General features: G+C 41.6%; 1 protein-coding gene across 2 annotated transcripts; it reads right to left on the bottom strand.

Moving 5' to 3' along the window:
* Nucleotides 1–1,633: 1,633 nt before the first annotated feature.
* On the bottom strand, nt 1,634–23,976 carry LOC117366862 (mast cell carboxypeptidase A-like). Of its 2 annotated transcripts, none has more exons than XM_033958823.1 (11): nt 23,857–23,976; nt 23,673–23,748; nt 21,080–21,204; nt 19,930–20,032; nt 19,741–19,842; nt 17,128–17,229; nt 15,000–15,110; nt 13,319–13,409; nt 6,381–6,583; nt 4,543–4,627; nt 1,634–2,353 (listed from the first exon to the last, which is right to left on the bottom strand). In XM_033958823.1, the coding sequence occupies exons 1-11, from the start codon at nt 23,925–23,927 to the stop codon at nt 2,163–2,165; spliced, it is 1,260 nt and encodes a 419-aa protein (XP_033814714.1). In that variant the 5' UTR covers nt 23,928–23,976; the 3' UTR covers nt 1,634–2,162. The 2 variants fall into 2 exon arrangements, with proteins under 2 accessions (XP_033814714.1, XP_033814715.1); XM_033958824.1 differs by having other exon boundaries at nt 2,166–2,353; nt 4,538–4,627.
* Nucleotides 23,977–25,069: the final 1,093 nt, after the last annotated feature.

Below are 25,069 nucleotides of genomic sequence, written 5' to 3'. Positions count from 1 at the left end.
AAATCGCTGGGATTAGGGGAAACACTAGCTGCATGGGTTAAGGATTGGCTGAGTGGTAGACTTCAGAGGGTGATAGTAAATGGTACCCCATCCAAAACATCAGATATGACCAGTGGAGTGCCACAGGGCTCGGTCTTGGGTTCAATCCTATTCAACATATTCATAAGTGATATGACCCAAAGGCTCAGAGGAAAAATATCATTGTTCAATGACAACGCCAAACTGTGCAACATAGTAGGTAAAAGCACTATGCCTGACAGTATGACACAGGACCTACTACTATTGGAACAATGGTCATCGACTTGGCAGCTCAACTTCAATGCTAAAAAATGTAAAGTGATGCACCTGGGTAAAAGAAATCTGTGCAGGACTTACACGTTAAATGGTGAGACCTTAGCTAGGACCACGGAAGAACGGGATTTAGGAGTAATCATTAGTGATGACATGAAAACTGCCAATCAAGTGGAAAAGGCTTCCTCCAAGGCAAGGCAAATGATGGGTTGCATCCGTAGAGGTTTTATCAGCAGGATGCCAGAAGTCATAATGCCACTGTACAGATCCATGGTGAGAACTCATTTGGAATATTGTGTTCAATTCTGGAGACCACATTACCGGAAAGATGTGCTGAGAATTGAGTCAGTTCAGCGGATGGCCACCAGGATGGTCTCGGGGCTCAAGGATCTCCCGTATGAAGTAAGGCTGAATAAATTGCAGCTGTACTCATTTGAGGAACGAAGAGAGAGAGGGGACATGATTGAGACATTTAAATATATCACGGGCCGTATCGAGGTGGAAGAGGATATCTTCCGTCTTATAGGACCTTCATCCACCAGAGGGCATCTGCTGAAAATTAGGGGAGGAAAATTTCATGGTGACTTCAGAAAGTATTTCTTCACCGAGAGGGTGGTCGATCATTGGAACGAACTCCCACTGCAGGTGATTGAGGCCACCAGCGTGGCAGTTTTTAAAAATAAATGGGATATTCACGTGGGATCTCTAATGATGTAAAGGCAGGGGGTGGTGAACAAATTCAAGGCGAAGGGTCACTAGAGTGGGCAGACTGGATGGGCTTTGGCCCTTTTCTGCCGTCATTTTTCTATGTTTCTAAGGTGCGCTAGCGGTTTTAGCGTGCTACAATACCACATGCGCTAAACGCTAACGCCTCCATAGAGTTTCCATTAGTATTTTTCATTTTGCGCGTGGTTAGCGCACACTAAAAACGTTAGCACACCTTAGTAAAAGGAGCTCTAGGTTTTAAAGATATTGGATATTAGATATTGGATATTTACTGAATATTGGAAATTGGATATTTATTGGATATTGTAAAGGAATTATATTGATTTTTAATTAAACCTTAAAAATAGGTGGGATTAGTTTTTAGGGAAATTTCAATTATTCTTTGTTTTTTTGGGGTAGCTAGTGATCACAGTGTTTATTTTTTTTGTCATCAAATAGGGATATAGGGTTTTGCTTCCTTTGGTTTTTTTTTTTTTTTAGTCAGGGAGTAGGTACACCATTCGTTGAAGCTGAATCTCCTGGAAAGAAGAAGCGCTGGTACTCAACGGCCCTGCAGAGAAAAAATAAGGAAGAACACCTGGACCCTGTAAGGAAAAATTTATTACAAAGAACTAAATTCTTTGAGAAAGGTTTTATTTGGAAATTTATTCTAAAGCTGTATAGATATATACGTTTTATTAGATTTGTACAAATAAACTAACAAAAACTTTTAAAATCAGTATTTGTTTAAAAAATGTTTCACTTATTGTTCACCCGATATCTTTTATTTGGGGTGAAATATTATATTTTATGCTAACTTTTCCCTCTTTTTAGAAAAATTCTCACTTTGACTTGTAGGGTAACCTGACTACAGAAGGTGAAATAAGTGAGAATTGATATTAAAAAGAGGGAGAGGTTACATTTCACTCGAAGATCCTAGGAAATTATTGTTCATTTGAATTTTGCTGCCAAGAGCAAGGATATACTAAAAATTTCCAACTACTTCCTTTCATGCATCCAGAATTTAAGCTCAGAAAAGAATGAATATGTTTATATCAAAACCTGATGCTTTGTCTTTCATAAAATTATATCACATCGGTTACAATAAGATGAAAATAAAATGCACCGATCATTTTAAACAAATAGGCCTTTGTAGATGTGGCACACTATTCAGGAAAATAGCGAAGAACAAAATTGAAAATGGTTTTTGTTGCCAGCATAGTCTCTTCACAGGTTGGTCGGATGAAGGATTCAGGAAGAAGAAAACCATATTCACCTTTATCTCGGAGTTCAAAGACGAAAGAATATTTCATGCCCTGATCATAAGCCCAGTCGAGTGAAGAACCAGAACAAGGATCTACAATAAAAAGTCATGTTAAGGTTCAAACAATTTTTATTGATGCAAATAACAGCAAATACAACACCAGGGCACCCCAAAGGTACACAGTGCAAACAATGATGCATCATATACAATAATAATACAAGCATATAAAGTAGAGAATAAACATCAACCAAACTCCCCCCCTTCCTACTCTACATAGGGCATGCGAAATTAATGAGGGCGTAAAGGCATTCCAAAGCCTTGGACTCTTATAAGCCCGGAAGATGCCCACTACCCCCTCCCCCCACCTAAACTACTTATCATATCCTTAACTAATTGTCAGAACTTTTCAATATCCCCATTTCCCTTCCTCAACCCCCCCTTCCCTCCCCCCCAATGGTACTCTCCACCCCACCAGTACTAACCATTACTCTCCCTACCCAACTAATTGAGCGCCCAAATTAGGACACCCACCTTAAGACCGCACTCCAGCCTTTGGGATGCAAGACTTGCAGATAAGGCTCCCAGATATTTAAGAACATCTTTCACTTCCTAGCCCTTCCAGCATCTCGCGTCTACCAGATGACCAACTGATGCAATTGGTTACGGCAATGCCAATATGCCAGAGGGTCCGGAACCGTCCAGCACTGAAGAATACATTTCCTGGCCAGTAAACTCATCTTCCTACACAAAGCCCGATGCCCTCTAGGTAAATGGCCAAAAGCCTCTGGCAAATCCAAGACAAATTGATCTGGGGTACAAATTGATCTGGGGTACCCTGACATATAAGAGATTATACGCCTCCAGAAGCGTTGAATAATGGGGCAGAACCAAAAGGCATGTCCCAAAATATGAGCCCCCGTCCGACATTTATGACATAGTGGTGTAGGGAGACCTATGTTTAATGAGAGTAAGGATAAATCTTAGAATGGTTCGGAAACATAGCTACAGTGGCGTAGCGAGATTAAGTGTTGCCTGGGGTGGCAGTGCCCCTCCCCTTCCCTCTTCCCCCACCCCTTCCTCCCTCCCCTGCCACGCGCGTCCCTTCACTGTAGCTTTTTAACTTCAGGGTGAGCGGCCACCAACTTGTTGCCTGCGCCTGCGCCTGCTTCGGCGCTCTCTCTGATGCCACTTCCTAGGCAGGGGTCCTGGAAGTGACATCAGAGAGGGCGTTGAAGCTGACGTGGGCAGTAAGTTGGTGGCGGCTCGTGCTGAAGCTAAAAAGATACAGGGGAAGGGGTGCGCATGCAGCATGGGGAGGAGTGGGGGGGGGCAGAAAGGAGAAGGAGTGCCGATGCCCTCAGCAAGACGGCGCCTGGGATGGACCGTTCCCCCCACCCCTTAATACACCATTGCATAAACAAAGAGATACATAAACATTTCATGATGCAATATAAGTGAACAGACTTAAGATCTTGAATCCAAACCTTTCATATAATGCCACTAAGGCCCTCTTTTACTAAGGTGCGCTAATCGATGTAGCGTGCACTAAACACTAACATGTGCATGTTAGTCTATGGATGTGGTAGCGTTTAGCGCATGCTAATTCAATTAGCGCGCACTAATCAGTTAGCGCACCTTAGTAAAAGAGAAGGTAAGTTAAATGTTTGAATGCAACTTGTTATATCCCTAGCACCAATGTATTCTGCACCTCCTGTCCTATATCTGTGACCTATGAAAACTATCCCCCTCTTTTACTAAGGTGCGCTAACCGATTAGCGCTTGTTAATCGAATTAGTGCGTGCTAAACGCTAACACATCTATAGACTAACAAGCACGTGTTAGCATTTAGCGTGCGCTAATCGGTTAGCGCACCTTAGTAAAAGAGAGCGAGAACCAGGAGGCCTTGAGCATGCGCAGATGCTCAAGGCCCAGGCAAGAGGCAGGAACTTCTTTCACCGGCACCGGCACGTCCTGTGGTCTGCGTGCCGGTGCCAGATGGGGTAAGGCTGAATGCTGTTTGGGCGGGCGGGGGAGAGCGGGGGGGGGGGGGGCGTTTGTGAGCGGGGGAGAGCGATGCCGGTTCTTGGGGGGGGGGGTTGTACTCAGTTTTCGAGACAAGATTTGCGAGAATGTTTTGCTCGTCTTGCAAAACACTCGCAAACTGCGTTACTCGCAAACTGAGGTTTGACTGTAGGATGCAACTCCTATAATGTGCCTGTTGTATTTTGTAGTTAGAATGATAAACCCTCTTTATAATAAAAGAAAATAAAAGCAAACCGTACAAACTGTTGAGGCGATTGGACCACATACATATGTGGTATTATATAGGCTCGTTAAAGCTTTCACCGCACTCTGTGCTATTTTATCCTAGTAGAAAAAGAAGAAACAGGAAAACTAATATGAGGAAATCTTTTCATCAAGCACATCTTACGTCTGTGTTCTGTGTAGTCACGCTTTATTATATTGAACATGCACTGAGGCTTTGATTCTATAACCAGCATCTATCTCCTAGGCACTGTTCGATGTGGTTGACCATCAACCACTAGGTACCATTTACAGAATCACGTATTCTTAAGCGCTGGTATGCGTTGAATCCTTAGGCACACTGCCATATAGGCCAAGGTTTTCTTGGCCTAAATGAGCACTCCAAAATCAATCCACACCCAAACTCCACCCTGAATCTGCCCTTAACCATGCCTACTTGCTGGTATGTGCCTCGGTGTAGACGCTTACCTGGAAGTGGTAGGCGTCTACCGAGTTACCCAACAAATTCAGCACTGATTAAGACAATGAAAAAAATTAAGACCGATTAGGCACGCTGACCTAAGTGCGCTCATATTAAGTCTGCATTATCCAGTTAGCAAGCATCTAATGTAAACATGCTAGCTGGATAACACTACCACGCCCATTCCCTACCCATGACAGCCCTCCCTAAAAAATGACACAAAACCATAAATGGTACCCAATTAGGCCTCGATTCTGTACAGTTCAACACAAACTGAGTGTGCAACCAGTGGTGTAGTAAGGAGGGGGAGCGGGCAGGGGTATGTGGACCACCCTGGATGCCATATTGATGGAGGTGTCTATCCCTCTTTCCCCCCCCCCCCCCCGGCCACACCATGCCATACTCATGACATCTCTCTCCACTTTTTCTTTTTTTAAATTTATACATTTATTTATTTGTTACAACTCATAACAGGTTCAAGCAAGATCATTTTAAAGAGATACAAGAAAAATACAAAAAAACCGAATCTTCTATTCTGGGTTTTTTGGGTCTGGTTTAGAAAATTTGGGTTTTTGATAATTGTAGTGGAATTTTTTTTTTTTAACCTATGATGGCGTTTTTTTTTGTTTTTTTTTGTGTACCATGAATGCAATTCATTGCTATTTTGGTTACTGGTATGCTAAGGTTATTTTTTTCTCCACTACTACATGTTTGTTCTACCCTCTATGATTGAAGACTTTTTCACTTCTTGTAGAAGTTTAAATTATGTGGCTATATCAAAACATTCATAATCAGGTAGACAAATACCCCCCCCACCTAAAAAAAAAAGCAAAATTATCCTATCTACTCATGACATTCATTATTTACGAGGGGGTACTGAAAAGTTCTCAGCCCAGCCAAGAAGAGAATGATGTGGACATGGTTCACATGAGATCTCTCGGAAAGAGAAAGAGAAAATGGTTACTGCGGATGGGTAGACTAGATGGGCCATTTGGCCTTTATCTGCCGTCATGTGTCTATGAATTTCATTTCTGAAGATTGGCACTTAACAAAATAAGATAATACTTTTTTCAGCTACAGTGGCAAAATAACGCTCACAAATTTGGAAGGTGATTGGTTGGGCTGAGAACTTTTCAGCACCCCCTTGTACATTCCATTCTCTATCCTCCTGTTTTCTAGCTTTCAAGCCATCTAGAATGGAGTTTTATTTGGACGATATTTTTAAGCTCTCAAAAACAGGGACTCTATGGAAAAATTTGTAAAACAAGGACAAATGAACAACCTTCCTTGCTTTATAACCTGGAAACTTACTCATATGACAAAAGCTGTCTGTCTCAGTTCTAAATCCATATATGTAAAGTATATATATATATATTTTTTTTTTTCATTACTTACCAGTTTTTTCTGATTGGGGGCTGGATCAAATGTGTAGCCATAAGGGTACAATAGAAGCTGAGAATAAGCATGGAAACTCAGAAATGCCTTTAGGGATTGAAGATTGTCACGGATAAAGGTAGTAACAGCTTTTGTCTCCTTCTCAGATTCTTTTGCAGGTCCACAGTATGTCGGAGAACATGGGTCATTATCACTAAATTTAGCTGGAAATAGATTTACATTACATATGCAATCAGTTTGACGCAAAAGCCTTTCAAATATGTGTAGGTTGATGCTAAATATATAGGGGTCCTTTTATTAAGGTGCGCTAACCGATTTAGCACACGTTAAAGATTAGCATGCGCTAAATGCTATGGCACCCATAGAATATAATGGATGCCTTAGTATTTAGTGCGCGATAAATCGGTTTGCGCGCCTTAATAAAAGGATCTATTTATTTATACGAAAACTCCAAAAAGATGCCTAAATATGTTCTGTCAATCTTTCTTTATTAATAATAGTGATCCATGGACAGCTAGGATCACCAACAAAGATGTTCTTGATCAAATAAACCAGTGGTCTCAAACTCGCGGCCCGGGGGCCACATACGGCCCGCCAGGTACTATGTTGAGGCCCTCGGTATGTTTATCATAATCACAAAAGTAAAATAAAAGAGTTTCTTGATCATATGTCTCTTTAGCTATAAATTACAATATTATTATTAAGACTTAGCCAAAAGGAAAGATTTATAAACTATAAAGAGTTTTACCTCATGCAAAATTGTCATTTCTTTAATAAGACATTAACTATTTTTTTCTGAGGCCCTCCAAGTACCTTCAAATCCAAAATGTGGCCCTACAAAAGGTTTGAGACAACTGATATAAACCCAGAGTTGTCCATAGAAGGCAAGATTACCAGATACAAAGTGACTTATTTTGGACATGTGATGAGGGTGAATTCATTAGAATAGGAGGTGCTACTTAGAATGGTCAGTGGTAAAAGGAATCAGGGGCGACCAAAGGCCCATTGACTGGATACCATCAAGAATTACACAGGAATGATCATCAAGCAATTGAAAGAAGCCGTGGAAAATAAGGAAGCATGGCAAGGACTGGCCTACAGAGCATCCAAGGGCCGGACACAAGTATTAGTACTGTTATGTTTATGAGGTTATGGACTTTTTCTGATGGTCTTTTTCTCTTGTACATCTACCAAGTTTCAACTTTTCAAGTTTATTAGGATTTTATATACCGCCTATCAAGGTTATCTAAGTGTTTTTTTACAATCAGGTATTCAAGCATTTTCCCTCTCTGTCCCGGTGGGCTCACAATCTATCTAACATACCTGGGGCTTTGGAGGATTGAGTGACTTGCACGGGGTTTGAACCCACAACCCCAGGGTGCTGAGGCTGTAGATCCAACCACTGCACCACACACTCCTCCTTAGTAAGACTGCCAGAGCATTATTTTTGTGCTGCTGTTATAAAGGTATGTTCTGGTTATAAAGGGGTTTTCAGGTAAGATATTTCATGAAGGCTTTGCAGTGCCTATATGCTTCCAATAGCACAGATGATCTTTTAGAAAATTTTCACCTGCACTGAAGAAGATGTGAACATGCTTGTAGGCTCATTGAGGGTAATTTTGTAAGATCCCAAGAAACAAGTAGGCAAACGGTCTACTAAGTCCTGAAGGAAGAAAATCGTGGAGGCAGACATGGTCAAAGTGGAGGAGATCTTTAAAAAATCTATATTAAAATAGATTAAAATACTTCCTGACATGGCCGTGTTTTACCCTGCATGGGCTGCCTTAGGGGCTTAACTTTTACCTTATGGTGTCACTGAAAAACATCATCAAAAGCTGATTTTATAAAGCTATGGCCATCTAAAACTGCTGTATGCCCATATGGCAAGGGGGTATGGTCTGCGTGTGTTTTGGGTGAGAATAGGAAGAGGCCAAACTGTGGATTTCCTTTTCTGATTACAGAAGGGGAAGGGATATCCATGTCCAAAAAAAGATGGGTGTCTATATTTAAACCTGGCACATCCAGGTTACAGAAAAGTGCTCCTATTGCGCAGTTCTTCACTGGATGGAGTAAGAGAAGTAATTGCATTTCTTTGAAAGGGTGAATGAATATGTGGATAAAAGTGAGCTGGTTGATATTACGCGCTAAATGCTAACATGTGCATGTTATCCTAGGAACACGTTAGTGGTTAGCGCACATGTTGATTTAGCGAGAGCTACATCCGCTCTAAAACGCTTAGCGCGCCTTTGTAAAAGAGGGCCTTTATCGACATAAAAACCTCCAATAGCAAAATTATGCAATATCCTGCTGTAGCTAATCATTCAGTCTTAATGAGTTTAACAAAATCATCGTAAAGTCCATTATATTTCAAATATGTTCATGTTTGTTTGATTTTATTTGTTGTATTGAATTATGTATGTAATGATATGTAAACCGTTTAGGTTTAAACGGTATACAAAATTTTAAAATAAATAAATAAATGCCAGAAAACTTATCTTTAAAGACGTGTGGAGCAAAACGGGCCAGCAGCCCGTTATTCTACAGCTGAGGGGTCAGATTCATATATTAGATGGGGAAAAGATGGGTGGTACAGAGTGCTTTGGAATAAACAGACAGGAGGCTAAACTCGAGGCAAGTTGTTTATACAGTTAAACAAGGGATGGCAAGCTAGTCCTGGTGCAGAATGAGTGTATAGTCAATCATAAGAACATAAGAATTGCCGTTGCTGGGTCAGACTCATGGTCCATCGTGCCCAGCAGTCCGCTCACACGGCGGCCCTCTGGTCAAAGACCAGCACCCTAACTGAGACTAGCCCTACCTGCGTACGTTCTGGTTCAGCAGGAACTTGTCTAACTTTGTCTTGAATCCCTGGAGGGTGTTTCCCCCTATGACAGACTCTGGAAGAGCGTTCCAGTTTTCTACCACTCTCTTGGTGAAGAACTTCCTTATGTTCGTACAGAATCTATCCCCTTTCAATTTTAGAGTGCCCTAACTGCACCTACTTTCCAGGTAGGCATCGTTAGGACTTGACTTAAACGCCACTAGGCATCACGCAGATATCTGTACATAAGCTCAATTAACAACTAAAATAATTTTTTAAAATTGTTTTTTAATGGCATGGTCAATTACCATGCCATGTAACCAATTAATAAAAATTAACTTGTGGATTTAAGTTAAGTGTTGCTAGGCATCCGCATTTAGGGTACCTAGCTGCGCCTAACTTAGGCACCATTTATAGAATCTGACCCTAAGGGCTCATGCACCAATCAGTTAGTATGCAGTAATGTAGCTGCGCTAACCAATCAGCACAGGGCATGTCTACTCTCTGCCCCCATATCTGTTTCCAGTGCTAAAAAATTAAACTATTTTTTAGCACTTGAGTAGCGTTCGTCGATGTCAAAATTACCGAGGGACACCTTTAAGTTGCGGTAAACACTCCTTTGTACTTAGTAAACGGACCCCATTAATTTTTAATGCAGCAGATCAGTCAATGTGACATCGGGAGGTGTAGCTTACTGCACTGTGCATTATGGGTAATGTCATTAATTCATAGTAGTCACATTTTTTCCTCTGTATTAATTGCATCACTGCCTTTCCTAAAGTGCTGGAAATGTACCCAACACAGATGTTTTATTGTTAAACTCAAACCCTTTACAGGGCCACATTTAGGATTTGTAGGTACTTGGAGGGCCTCAGAAAAAAATAGTTAATGTCTTATTAAAGAAATGACAATTTTACATAAGGTAAAACTCTTTAAAGTTTATAAATCTTTCCTTTTGGCTAAGTCTTAATAATAATATTGTCATTTATAGCTAAAGAGACATATGATCTAGAAACTGTTTTATTTTACTTTTGTGATTATGATAAACATACCGAGGGCCTCAAAATAGTACCTGGTGGGCCGCATGTGGCCCTCGGGGCCGTGAGTTTGAGACCACTGAACTAAGGTAAACTAATCACGTTAGCACATGCAACCATGTTAGTGAACTCTAACCACTAAAGATGCCCATAGGAATATAATGGGTGTCTTTAGCAGTTAGCATGATTGTGTGCGTTAACACAATTGTGAGCTCTAACACGCTTAGCACTCTTTGTTGAATCCCCCCTTAATGTCACCTTTCTTATTTATCACTAATCATCTGTTCAAGGTGCTGGGCGATAAAAATATAGTGAAATGAAGTGAGAGGTGATGAGAGCAAGTGCAGCATTCAGATGAGGAGGCAGGAACGTTTTGCCTGACAGTGCTATGGATTTTGTGCTCTGTCCTGTGAAACACAGGAAGCCAGCCATGCTGACAAAAATGAGAAGTGTTGTGAGAAAATCTGAGAAGATTGGACTAGCGGGTGGGCTGCTAAATTGTGGGTTATCTGGAAAGATAAAAGGCAACTAGAAGGGGATCATGGTAAGAGTGGAATTACAGTAGTTGAGGAGATGAGTGCAGCCTGGTGATATATTGTCATAATTCTGCATTGCAAGAACTATAGCAACAGTACAAATATTTCCACCTGATCCAAGCTGATCCTTGCAGGCAAATCTAATCCTACCTTTGCTGCATTAAGGGGCCCTTTTATTAAGGTGCGCTAACCGATTTAGTGTGCGCTAAAGATTAGCGCATGCTAAATGCTAAGGTATCCGTTATATTCTTTGGGCGCCTTAGCATTTAGCACGCGCTAAATCGGTTAGCGCGCCTTAATAAAAGGACCCCCTAAGTCTCTGAACTTGGAATCCAACTTGGCTTATTGGAGGAGTCCCCAGATTCGGTCCTCAAGGGCCACAACCCAGTCACATTTTCAAGATTTTCACCGGGATGATGCATGCGACGGATTGGCATGCAGTGTCTTCAAGTGAACCACATGCACGTTTAGGGCAGAATCCAGTAAATGGTGCCCAAGGTCAGGTACCAGAATGATCTGTGCTAAGCTAGTGTTCTCTAAAGCAGTGTTCTTCAACCACCGATCCATGGACCAGTGCCGGTCCACAGAAATTTCCTGCCGGTCCACAGGGCCAGCACATGCATCAGGCCCAAAACAGTGTTCTTCAACCGCCGGTCCACGGTGCGATCGATGCGGCGTTATCTTCAAGCCAGCTCCCTCTTCCTAACTGATTCAGTGCACAAAGCCACGGGCAGTGGCTCCTAAGGGCATCTTACGCCTGAACCGGAAGCCTTCTCTCTGACATTGCGACGTCAGAGGGAAGGCTTCCAGATGAGGCACAGGACGTGCAAGGTGCAATTAGTACTATTATGGGAGCGGGGTCTGGGGTGGAGATTGGGTAGAGATGGGCGGGGTCTAGCCCACGACTTAGCCCAGTGTTCTTCAACCGTCGGTCCACGGACCGATGCTGGTCCACAGAATAATTCTTTTATTTCTGCCGGTCCATAGGTATAAAAAAGTTGAAGAACACTGCTCTAAAGGGTACCAGCCTGGAGCGAACTTCGTAGAACACTAGCTTAGAACAGATTTTGGCCCTGATTCCATAACAGATGCCTAAATTTAGGTGCCTAGATCAGTATGCCTATCTGATATAGGCGCCTAACTTAATGATTGAAAAAGCCTTAATCGGCGCTGTTAATTGAAAATTGCAATTAAATTGCAATTAATTAGATGTTAGATGCCTAATTTGGTAGGTGCCTACCACTTTGAGGTAGGCGTCTACTCCAAGGCACCTACTAAGAAAACAGGCATGGTTACGGGATGAATCATGGGCATGTTTTGCATTGAGGATTATGGGCGTGTTTTGACTTAGGCGCTGGTAGGCGCATAACTTGGGCACACTTATTTAGGCCAAGAAAACCCTGGCATAAATAGAGTGCACCTAAGGCCCTCTTTGACAAAGGAGCGCTAAGCGTTTTAGCGTGGATTTAATGCAGGGATCTCAAAGTCCCTCCTCGAGGGCCGCAATCCAGTCGGGTTTTCAGGATTTCCCCAATGAATATGCATTGAAAGCAGTGCATGCACATAGATCTCATGCATATTCATTGGGGAAATCCAGAAAACCCGACTGGATTGCGGCCCTCAAGGAGGAACTTTGAGACCCCTGATTTAATGTGTGCTAAATCAACGCGTGTGCTAACTGCTAATGCGTCCATAGGATAACATGCATGCATTAGCGTTTAGCATGCGCTAAAAAGCTTAGCGCACCTTTGTAAAAAAGGGGGGTAGGTTTTCAATGCCTACCGGCACCTAAGACCACTTTAGGCGCAATTCTGTAAACAGTGCCTATGCTATGATTGATACTTGCGCTTCTTGGTGCCTACTTGTTAGGTGCCATTTATAGAATCAGGGCTTTTGTGTTTAACTTTAAGCACTAGTATTTATATCTCTCAAAACCTGATGTAAATACTAGCTCCCAATTTATGGCAGTTGGGCATGCAATTGATAGAATTTTATAATATTACCCTTGCTTTGGAGAATGACCCTTGACCCTCCCATAGTCATGCACCTTTAGAATTGTGCCCTCTAAAATTTAGGTGTACAATACATGGTATAGAATAGGGTGCAGGACAGATCCATGCCTAAATCCTAATTAAATTCCAATCAACCCCAATAATTGATTATCATCTGGCATCAGTGCCAAAACTTGGATGTCCAACATTGGACAACCTATATAGAATCCAGGGGTTATTGTGGAAATCCTAAAATCCCAGCTCAGTTGCACCCCTCGAGAAGAACTTTGGGGATCCATGACTTCATGCATAAGTGAGCGACACATCCATACAGTTACACGCTTTTAAAGAGTGGTGCTTAGGGTGCTACTTTGTGCTCCATTTATGTGTGCAAAAGGGTGTGCAAACTGAGCGCTTAGTTATAGATTTGACCTTTAAATGCATTCCTGCTTTCTCGGTTTCCTTATAAATTGTTGAAACTGGCATAAAATTCTTCAAAATCAGTTTTCTAAAGCAAAGCTCAGCAGATTTCCTTTTTGTCTGCGGTACTTACTGCCCCATTTAGCATCAAAGTTCCTATTGAGATCAGTGCCGATGCATTCACTGTTGGAATTGTTTGAACGATTTTTCCTCCATAAGCGATCCTATTAAAAAAAAAACCCCCAAAGATAAAGGTTAGTGAATTTCAAGATCTTACACATGCCTCAGATTATGCCACAAAGACTTCCATTGGATGTTAGGATATGAAACTGGAAATAAGCAATCTACAGCAGTGAAAAGGAAAAAGAGAATACTTTTGCAGTTTTAAAGAGCTCTTCAGTTCCTGAGAGCCATCTCTTTAAGGAAGGGGGGAGGGGAGGACAAATCTTGCACATTAAAGCCAGTGCTGCCCGTATTATGTCAAGGAGGAGGGAGAAGGAACCACAATGGCAATTCACCTGCAGTGCAGAAATGCCCTGCTTCTATAAAAAGCGTCTGCCACTAGGCGCCCACATGTTTTAATTGGCTCAAGTGGCACTGTTATGGTAATTGAATATCATCATTAAAACCATTGAATTAAAATCTTTGAATTTACCTGTAAACCGTGCCGAGCTCTATCTTTATGGAGATGATGTGGTATACAAACTTAAGGTTTAGTTTAGTTTAGTTTAAAACCAATTTTTAAAAAATGAATTTTGGGGTAGACACCTAGCTCGGTAGCTACCATGTAGGCGTCTACACCAAGGCACCGACCCATGCCTATCCAAAAGGTAAGCGTGGTTAAGGGCAGAGTTTAGGCGTGGAAAGAGTTAGACGCAAATAGGCGCTTCCCTTAGGCGCTGGTATTTTAGGTCACAAAAACCATGGCCTAATATATTGGCGCCTAAGTTAAACGCCTAGCGGCGACTAACTCAAATTAGGCACTGCTAGGTGTGATTCTATAAATGGTGTCTAACTTTGAAAGACATGTGGTAGGTGCCATTTTCAACGGCACCTACCAATTTTAGTTGCCATTTATAGAATCAGGCAGGCCCAAAGAGATAAGTAATAATAATAATAATAATAATAACTTTATTCTTATATACCGCCAACAATCTTGCGACTTCTAGGCGGTTTACAATAAAAGAAACTGTAAATACAATAAAATAAAGTAGTTTATATAACAGTGCTATAATGGTGATTTCACATGTGATTGGATGCATTATTGGATATTTACCCGCTCTTTTACTAAGGAGCGCTAACCGATTAGCGCACGCTAATCGAATTAATGCATGCTAAATGCTAATGCGTCCATAGACTAACATGAACACGTTAGCGTTTAGCGTGCGCTAATCAGTTTGCACACCTTAGTAAAAAAGGGCCTTAGTGTTATGAGAGTTTTTATTGCTAGGTTTTGAGAAACCTGAGGTTTTAATACCTTGTGCAAATATACTGCTATGCAATTGAAAGGATGTATAGAATGATCAATGAAGCAAACTCTTGCTTTAATGCATTTAGAAATTGTGAGTGAGGACTTTGCAAGGTACTGTAGTATTAATTCCCCATCTATGATGCTTTACTCTTTTGCCATGAAACTAGTAAGGGAACTCATTTAGAAACTATGCAATAAGCTTTACATATATCCAGGCACTCTTCTAAGAAAACAAAATTGTTTCCACAGTCTTCACCGGAGAGCTGAAAACTCTATATTATAAACATAGTGAAATAGTGGAGAAGCAGTGAGAGGGAAATAGGGAAATTAGAGAAACACGTACTTCTTCCCAGCTCCAAACATAACCGTCAATGTTGAACACAGGTAGCACATAGACACTCAAGCTGTCCAGTAGTTTTGTCATGGTCTTGTCTTTTCCATAAGTTTTGGTGGCCTGTGAGAGAGCCACGTGGAATATGCATTAGAATTCTCAAACCTTAACAAAATGGACAACTGACATTATTGAAAAAAATTCATATTGTTTTTTGGATTATGCTAATGTTATCAGAAAAATAGACTCAGGGGTCCTGTTTACTACCATCTCAATAATGGCCTAAGAACTTCTCTTTTAGGTTCTTCAGATACAAAGGAGAGTAAGAGAGATGGGCTTATCTGTGTATATAGAAATAAACCAAAACCCATATGTAACAGCAGAAAAACACCCAGGGCATGACATTTAGCTGGCAGTGATCAGTTTTGATGACCTGGAAATTCAATGCGGGACCATATTCAGGCACCAGTGTTGAATTTCCAGGTTTACAGAACCAGCTATGGGGCAACACCTAAAGAGTGAACTGATTGTTATACAGTTCTATTTATGTCGTTAACCTAGCTGGTTAAATGCTGAATATTGACGCTTAAGTAGCCAAATGCCAACTCTGCCCTTGGAATGGCCCCAAAATTGCCAGTTTTCAGTGTGGTGCTAACCAGTTATTTTCAATTGCACCAAGTGGTCAAGTGCGACTGGAAATGAGCAGTTAGCCTCGAACAGGCAATTTAATCAGACAGGAGCCATTTCTGGACAATTAAGTCACTTTGAATTTCGACACCCTAATTCATACTGAGCACTAGCCAATATAAATTCATTATCCCTTACTGTCAAGGATCAGGAGACACTTGTTAATCATGATAGGGGGGAAAAAAATCTTTCTCCTCTGGATAAGTTGTCCATACATCTTATAAGCTCCAGAAGGAAGCTTTCTTCAGCATGATGAAAGTACAATAAGGAATGGTCTGCCTAAAAATATCCATGCAGAGTTGGTATTAAAAAACATGTGTAAAATATTATTAAAAACCTATTTTTAAAATTGACATTCAATTTACAGGATGACGTAGAGTGGAAGATCTATTAGTGTGCCTGGGGGTATAGAGTAAGAAGAAATAATAGATTTGTTCTTTTTTTAATATATTATTAGTAATAGTTTTAATTCAGTGGATATGCATAGATTAGGTCTGTCCTGAGAATTTTGGTGTTCCTTTCTTGACTGTGCTACCATGCCTTATTGTAAACCGCTTAAGTCCGTATAAGCTCGGTGGCATATCAAATTTTAATAATTTGTACAGCAAGTTTAAGCAATAAATTTGAGATATAAACCCACTCTACATACCCTGGCTTAGGAATGAGGTTCATTACTGGCTAGGCATGCACAAATTTCACTGCACCCAAAAAAGTTTGTCAGTTTGATAATGCTTTCCTTGAATTAGATACCGTGTTTCTCCGAAAATAAGACAGTGTCTTATATTAATTTGGGGTCCCAAAAATACACTAGGGCTTATTTTTAGGGATGACTTATTTTTTTCATGCACAACAATCAGCTCTCCCTTCCTCCCCTCCACCCCAATTCTTCCTCTTTCATTCTCCCCCCCCCCACCACGTGCAGCATCTCTCCTCCCCTCTCACCCATCCCGTTGTGTAACATCTTTCTATCCTTTCCTCCCATCCCCCTATGCAGCAGAGCCCCACTGATCCGACATACCTTCGCTCTGAGGCCTCCAAAACCAGCAGTGGCGGCAGCGCTCTGAACGGGCTGTTTTGCGGCCTTATCCACTGGGGCCTTCCCTCTGCTGCATCACTGATGATGTCATCAGTGACGCGGCAGGGGGAAGACTGCGAAGCAGACCATTCAGAGTGCTGCCACCGCCGCTGTCTTTGGAGGTCTTGGAGTGGATATACCTAGGTCTCACTGGGGTGGGGGTTGCTGAATTGACGAGTCTGATTTTTCGTCGAATCGGGCAGCACGAGTGTCAGAGATGGAGTGGGGGAGTGTCAGGAACATTTGGGAGGGCTTCGGAGGTCAATCTTAACTAGGGCTTATTTTCGGGATAGGTCTTATTTTTAGGGAAACACGGTAATATACATTCACTCTACATGTCTTTAGAAATTTCATCATAGCAATCTCTAATTAACAGACCTCTTTTACAAACCACTGGCAGAATGCAGGAGAGATCCATTCTCGGGCATGAGCACCGCATTCCATAAAGATGGCCTTCTTTATGTTAGTTTGCTTGCCAACCTAGTTTTTCGACAAAAATATAAAGTCTTTGTTTATGCACTTCTGAATATGCATACTTTAGACTGAGTTATGATGAACCTTACTGTATTTGTGTGCATTTTACTGAAAACACTTTGCAAACATTTTTTATGTTATCGGTGATATATCCTATTGCACCCTGCTCCCTTTTATGACATGCCAAAGAAGCACCTAAATAATGCCAACCTTTCTTTATTAAATTTTCTATACCATGCTCCCAAGGGAGCTCAGAACTGTTTATATGAATTTATTCAGGTACTCAAGCATTTTTCCATGTCTGTCCTGATTGGCTCACAATCTACCTAATGTAATTGGGGCAATGGGGGGATTAAGTGACTTGCCCAGGGTCACAAGGAGCAGCGTGGGTTTGAACCCACAACCCCAGGGTGCTGAGGCTGTAGCTTTAACCACTGCGCCACATAGGCTTAATTGGCACTGATAATTGGCAAGTAACACTTCATAATTGGCATTAATTGGACTTAATTGAAAGTTAAGCACCCAACTCATAAAGTGCGATTCTATAAAAAATGGATATATATAGGCCAGAATTCTCAAACCGGTGCCAATTTTCTAGGAGCTCATACCTCCGTTTAAAAAGCCATCCAAATGTAAATTTTTAACTGAGATTTGAGGTGCATACCAGCGTCTACTTAAGTACTTTAGCCCAGTGTTCTTCAACTGCCGGTCCGCAAAATAATTATTTTATTTCCGCCGGTCCATAGGTGTCAAAAGGTTGAAGAACACTGCTTTAGGCCACCAAATGCTAAAGTAGGCGTGGCTAAAGCCAGAAGTGGCATTAGATGGCCTAAAGCACCTCACAAAGATAGGCACTGGAAATACAGGCCTGGAAAACCCTGGCCTACATTTCCAGGGCCAATCTTTCACACTGGCACAGTTCTGAAACTGGCACCGATGCGTAATTGGCAAGCGATTGGTGGCTACTTTTAAGACCGCTGCCGATATTGGTGCTGGTTCGAGAATCTGGGCCATAATCCAACAAATGTAGTTAAAAGGGGGGCCTGGTTCGGGCAGACCGGGTGTAGGTTTTTGAGTTAGGCACTTTTGTGTGCACAACTTAGGTACAGGCAATTAGGCCAGGAAAATGGTGCTAAGCATGATTCTAATATAATATGTATAAATAACACAGATATACCCCCCTATTTTACTAAGGCGAACTAACCAGTTAGCGCACGCTAATCGAATTAGCGCATGCTAAATGCTAATGCGTCCATAGATTAACATGCACGCGTTAGCGTTTAGCGCGCGCTAATCGGTTAGCGCACCTTAGTAAAAGAGGGCCCTAGTGAAAATCAAATATCAGATTAAATAATGCTTTCAGGTAAGTAATGTAATATAAAAGGTCAAAGCTACAGCACGAGCCAGAAATAAACTAAACTAAACTAAACCTTAGGTTTATATACCGCACCATCTCCATAGTTGTGGAGCTCGGCACGGTTTACAGGAATTGTAATGAGAAAGGAACTCCAAGAAAAGGGCTAGATGAAGATCAGAGGAAAGAAGGAGATTAGAGGGCTAGGATGTCAAATGAGGAGGGAAATGTTAGATTTTTGAGAATAACCAGGTTTTCAGGTGTTTACGGAAGGTTTGGAGAGCACTCAGGTTCCGAAGAGGGGAGGTAAGGTTGTTCCAGAGCTCGGTGAGTCTGAAGGGGAGTGAAGTCCCTAGTATTCCTGGGAGGGAAATGCCTTTTAGTGAGGGGAAGGATAGTTTCGATTTTTGGGTGGGCCTGGTGGTATTAGGGGTTGAGGAGTTTCAAGAAAGCGGAATTAATGGTGGAAGGATGCCGTGGACGATCTTGAAAGTTAGGCAGATGCATTTGAAATAAACCCAAACGGGAGGAAAAAGCCTCAGAAGAAAGCCCACAGAAGTGACTTAAGGTGTTCAGGCAAAAAACCTCATAGGCATAAAACAACCTCCCCTGGGAAAATAAAAAAGCTCTGTGTGGGGCAATGAAAAGTCAGGGTGGTCATCTGAGATACATTTGAGTTTATTTCACTTTGACCACGATGAATTTTCATTGCCCCATACAGAGCTTTTTTTTTTATTTTCCCAGGGGAGGTTTTTTTTTATGCCTATGAGGTTTTTTGCCTGAACACCTTAAGTCACTTCTGTGGGTTTTCTTCTGAGGCTTTTTCCTCCCGTTTGGGTTTATTTCTGGCTCGTGCTGTAGCTTTGACCTTTTATATTACATTACTTATGTGAAAGTGCTATTGAATTTAATAAGCTAAGTGTGATTCTATAGTGTGCCCAACTTTTATAGGTGACATATATAGAATCGGTGCCAAACTGCTTACTGCATTATGTTACAAGGGCCCCTTAATCTTGTAATACATTTATTACCTCGTTCCAAAATTATTTTCTTTTATTTTGAACAGTGCTTACCACAACACATTGAACAGGAGCACATTAGTATCGCTTTTAAATAGTTTACATTCTTCTGTTGACGTGACCAAAAGACAGAAACATTTCTACCTTCAGTAGGTACATGGGGCGATTTTCGAAAGTGGAGCCAATCTGGATTCGGGAGACCAGTTTTGGGAACCTTTTAGCTATTCTGGCGGTCCAGGCAGAAATCTTAAAAACAGAGATAAGGACGAAGATCAGGGCAGGTATTAAAGAAAGCCCATTCCCAATATTATTTCAATTTACGAAAAACCATACCTTATTCCAATTGTTGTATTTTTTGTAAGTGTATCTTTTGGTAACATGTTTTTCACCATCAAACTGTTTCTCAATCCCTTCTTGTACATCCTGAAATAAAATTCTTTGAACAAAAGAAACACAGATGTATAAGTTTCCTGATAAAAATGACAACTAACTTTCTAAGGCCCAAAACATCAGTAGGGGAGATGAACCAGCTTGGGCAAGATAAATTCATTATTTTAAAATCTTACTTTAAGAAAAAGGAACTTTTGTTTTGTGGACTGAAAATCCAGGTACTCCCAGATGTTGCTAGGGCAACTCAAATACCGGGAAAAGCTCTCCTTGACTTGAAGAAACAAGTTCTTGCTGCACCTTATAGTAGGGTTACCAGATTTCACGAAGTATAAACCCAGACATAGAGGTGTCTATCATGGCCCGGAGTACTAAATGCTCTGATGCTGCTCCGACACTCATGAGCGCTGGAGCAGCGTCGGAGCATAGAGGGCCTAAATTCTCTAGAAGCAATTGTGCAAGAAATACATTTGTTTTGTACATCCTAATCTGCTATTTCTTTAATTTTCTTTGGTGGCAAAACCCAATACAGCCCCCTATTTGTCTCTACTGAACAGATTTCGAATGGTTAAACTGTCCTTTCACTAAAATGCGTTAGAATATGGGCTCAAAACATTTTCATGAGATACTTTCCCATTTGCACTTTTACAATTACCTTTTTTTGCAGGCTATATACTCATGTTCGCATTAGCGCACGTTACCTGAAAAAGTTAATGCGAGTACACTCAACTGCAATGTCTGCATTATTCAGTTGGGACATGTTATTTCAACTTTGTTAACTAAATAACTCTTTGACACCCATTCCCTGCCCACACCATGCTCCTTCTGAATAATAGCTCCAAAACGAAATGGCAAACATAGCACCCACTAACAGGCAGATTACTGCAAAATGCTTTAAAACAGTTTGCGGTAAGCTTTTTCCTTTGTGCTAAGCACATGTTAGGGCTTAATGCTCTTTAGTTAAAGTGTCTCTTAATGATCAATAAAGTTTATCCAGTTCAAATGAATAACAATGATGATCAATAAAGCTTATCCAGTTCAAATAGAATAACAATAGCTGCCATCTACCACACACAGATGCTAAGTTAAAACATACTTGTATTGCATGTCATGATGTTCCAATAGAGTTTGAACAAACGTGACCTGATCCGCTCCAACACGGAAATCTACCTTCATCTGGGTGCCCACCTGTTGAGCTGAGTCTGGATGCCAGAAATCGAGCTGTGAAAAACATTATAAGGATCATTTTGACAGAATTAAAAGTGTAATATAGTTCTGAAAAGTAGCTAAGAAAGCGAATAGAATGCTTGGTATAATCAAGAAGGGTATTGCGACCAGAACGAAAGAAGTTATTCTGCCGTTGTATCGGGCGATGGTGCGCCCGCATCTGGAGTACTGCGTCCAATTTTGGTCACCATACCTTAAGAAGGATATGGCGTTACTCGAGAGGGTCCAGAGGAGAGCGACACGTCTGATAAAAGGTATGGAAAACCTTTCATACGCTGAGAGATTGGAGAAATTGGGTCTCTTTTCTCTGGAGAAGAGGAGACTTAGAGGGGATTTGATAGAAACTTACAAGATCATAAAGGGCATAGAGAAAGTAGAGAAGGACAGATTCTTCAAACTTTCAAAAAATAAAAGAACAAGAGGGCACTCGGAAAAGATAGAAGGGGACAGATTCAAAACGAATGCTAGGAAGTTCTTCTTTACCCAACGTGTGGTGGACACCTGGAATGCGGACGTGATAGGGCAGAGTACAGTAATGGGGTTTAAGAAAGGATTAGACAATTACCTACTGGAAAAGGGGATAGAGGGGTATAGATAGAGGATTACTGCACAGGTACTGGACCTGTTGGGCCGCCGCGAGAGCGGACTGCTGGGCACGATGGACCTCTGGTCTGACCCAGCAGAGGCACTGCTTATGTTCTTATGTTCTTATGAAATAAAACTTGTTACCTACAAGTTTTATACCTACAGATCAACTTTCCACTCACATTCTCAGCTCTTCACCCCTTTATTCCTTTGTCCCTCATTTTTTTTTTCTCAGCCTCCTATTTCACCCCATTTTTTCCCCACTCCTAGTCTTACATTTGAAACCCTCTGCAGTTACCATTTTTTTAACTTCTTGTCTGTTTGAGCACAGGTTCCACTTTATGCAATGAAATACAGGGACTCTTACTAAAGGGTGTTAAATCCTTTGGCCCTATTCTGTAAATGATGTCTATAAAATTGGCACTGAGGACTGCAGCACCTAGGGGCAAATTCTGTAAAGGATGCCTAAAACAACTTCCAAAAACTTATGCATCCAAATAGATTGAATAAGAACGATTAACAACTTTAACCACCAATAATTGAATGGATGGAGCATGTTGGCAGGGAGGAATCGGCGGCGGTGGTTTCAGTGGGGAGAGGGGTGCAGGGAGCAGGCAGGGAGAGATCCCGGGTGGTGGTCAGCCTGTGTACCCCCAACAGGCAGCCCGCATACCCACTAGGGCAGAGATAGGCAATTCCGGTCCTCAAGAGCCGAGACAGGTCAGGTTTTCAGTATATCCACAATGAATATGTATGAGATGGATTTGCATGCACTGCCTCCTTGAGATGCAAATCTATCTCATGAATATTTATTGTGGATATCCTGAAAACCTGACCTGGCTCCGGCTCTCGAGGACCGGAATTGCCTACTCCTGCCCTGCCGTACCGCGTGTTGAGAAACATTGGTCTAAATGATGCCTAACTTTTAGGGGTCCTTTATAGAATTTGCCCCCTAATGGCTGTAAATCTTCAGTTAGGTGCTCAAATTGGACTTAGGCACTGGTAGGTGTTTTGACTTCTGTATGGTGTAGAGCAGGGCTGCCCAAGTCCGGTCCATGAGATCTACTGGCAGGCCAGGTTTTCAGGATATTCACAATGAATATGCATGAAAAAGATTTGCCTGCACTCCCTTCCTGGTATGCAAATCTCTCTCATGCATATTCATTGTGGATATCCTGAAAACCTGGCCTGCCAGTAGATCTCGAGGACCGGACTTGGACAGCCCTGGTGTAGAGTAGTGGTCTCAAACTCGCAGCCCATCAGGTACTATTTTGAGGCCCTTGGAATGTTTATCATAATCACAAAAGTATAATAAAACAGTTTCTTGATCATATTTTTCTTTAGCTAGAAGCTTATTGTGCGGTTTAGCGTGTGGTAATTTCATGCGTGCGCTAAAAACGCTAGCACACCTTAGTAAAAGGAGCCCTTAAAGAAAATGGTGTAGTAGCCGTGTTAGTCCACTTTCAAAGGTAACAAATAGATATAACATTAAAAAAAAGAAATAATATAATACTTTTTTTATTGGACAAACTGCATTTTTTGATTAGCTTTCAAAGGCAAGATTGCCTTCAAAAACTTAAAGAAAAACATTTTTCTAATTAAAATGAATACAAAATGCAACGAAATTCACAAGTGCTTCCAACCTGGAAGGCCCAGAAAACTCAAACATTCCAAAAGAATCAGCTCCGATCCCATAGGGAGGAGCGAAGGCAAATCGGCCGAAAGCCGTTGCCATATAAGGTAGGAGGGGGAAGGGGGGTAGATAAGCGAGGAGTGGGAGGGAGGTCGCCCTTTTCGGCGAAGGCAAGAGCTAGAGAAGGAAGGCCCAGAAAACTCGAACATTCCAAATCAGCATTTAACAAAAACTGTGATCTTACTTTTACAATCCTGGCCAAATGTTTTATGAAATCCACTTGATTTTCATTCTCTGGTCTCACTTGGAAAACCTTGTCTCTGTTAAAATAGAAGTGAAAATCAAAATCGGAGTTGGCAAGCTGTATGAGTCATAATATTTCTTTGGAGCAATCCTCTTCGAGCCTGGCAGAAAGGATTTTATCCTACCCATTAAAACGCCAAGTGCCTGCAACAGCATGAGCAGCTGCAAGGAAGACCACAAGCACCACAGACTTCATGATTCTGCTTTCCTTCGTCAACGTTTCTTTCACTTTTATATCTGCCCGATCAAGTGATTTCCTCTTACGGAAGATTTGATGTGATTAAACAAAGTTCACAGCTTGCTATGTCTGTGAGAAAAGTATAGACACTCATTTTTTTTCCATTCCTACATATGCAGAGAACTTGCAGACGCATGGCAAAAATTACTTTGCCACTTTCATTTAGAAATGCTTTAGGGACATAATCATGATTAACAGCTGAATGAGGGATCATTGAAAGTTGAGTGCGTCCGGTTAATACTGCTCTTTTAAAAAAACAAAACCAAAACTTTTTAACCTTCTTGACTTGGATCTTAATAATATACGAGGCGAATCAAAAATGAAAGGCAATTGTTAAATTACGCAATAACGGGAACAGAGCTAGCAAAATGCAACATATGTACTCGTACGTTGCCTGTTGGATAGTTCATCCACGTACAGTGCAGCGCTTGGCCTTTAGTCATGTGGCAGCCACGTGGCCAGAAACGTGGATGCTCCATTGCAAGATTGCAACGTGCAATAGTGCGCTTTCTTTGGGCAGAGGGAGAGAAACCTGTGGAAATTAACTGTTGGATATTGACTCAGCATGGACATAGCACCACGAATCAACAAAAGGTTTATGAGTGGGTGAAAAGGTTTAAAGTGGGAAGAACAGGAGTAACTGATGAAGATCGTTCTCGTTGCCTATCAACATTGTGCACACTAAATCACATTGACAGGGCAGTTGCCTTGATTAGAGAAGACCGACGGATAATGGTGTCTCAGTTGGCTGCAAATTTGGATATCAGCTATGGATCTACATTTGCCATAATGCATGATGACTTGGGATACAGGAAAGTCTGCACATGATAGGTTCCCAAACAGCTTACTGATCTGCACAAGCAACAGTGTGTGGCGGCTGCAACCCATTTCCTGAAATGGTATGAAGAACATTGTGACCAGTCAGGCTCCATGCCTGTGGGTGCTGGAAAGAAAGGGGACAGGAAACCCAAAAAGGGGGTGCCCAGGGCCCGGCCCTGCAACTATTTAGACCAGGGGTGTCCAATGTCGGTCCTCGAGGGCCGCAGTCCAGTCGGGTTTTCAGGATTTCCCCAATGAATATGCATTGAAAGCAGTGCATG

Source organism: Geotrypetes seraphini, chromosome 9 (assembly GCF_902459505.1).
Source record: "Geotrypetes seraphini chromosome 9, aGeoSer1.1, whole genome shotgun sequence".
NCBI lineage: Eukaryota > Metazoa > Chordata > Amphibia > Gymnophiona > Dermophiidae > Geotrypetes > Geotrypetes seraphini.
Note: the sequence above shows the minus strand (reverse complement) of the source record. Positions and strands in the feature narration are given on the sequence as shown.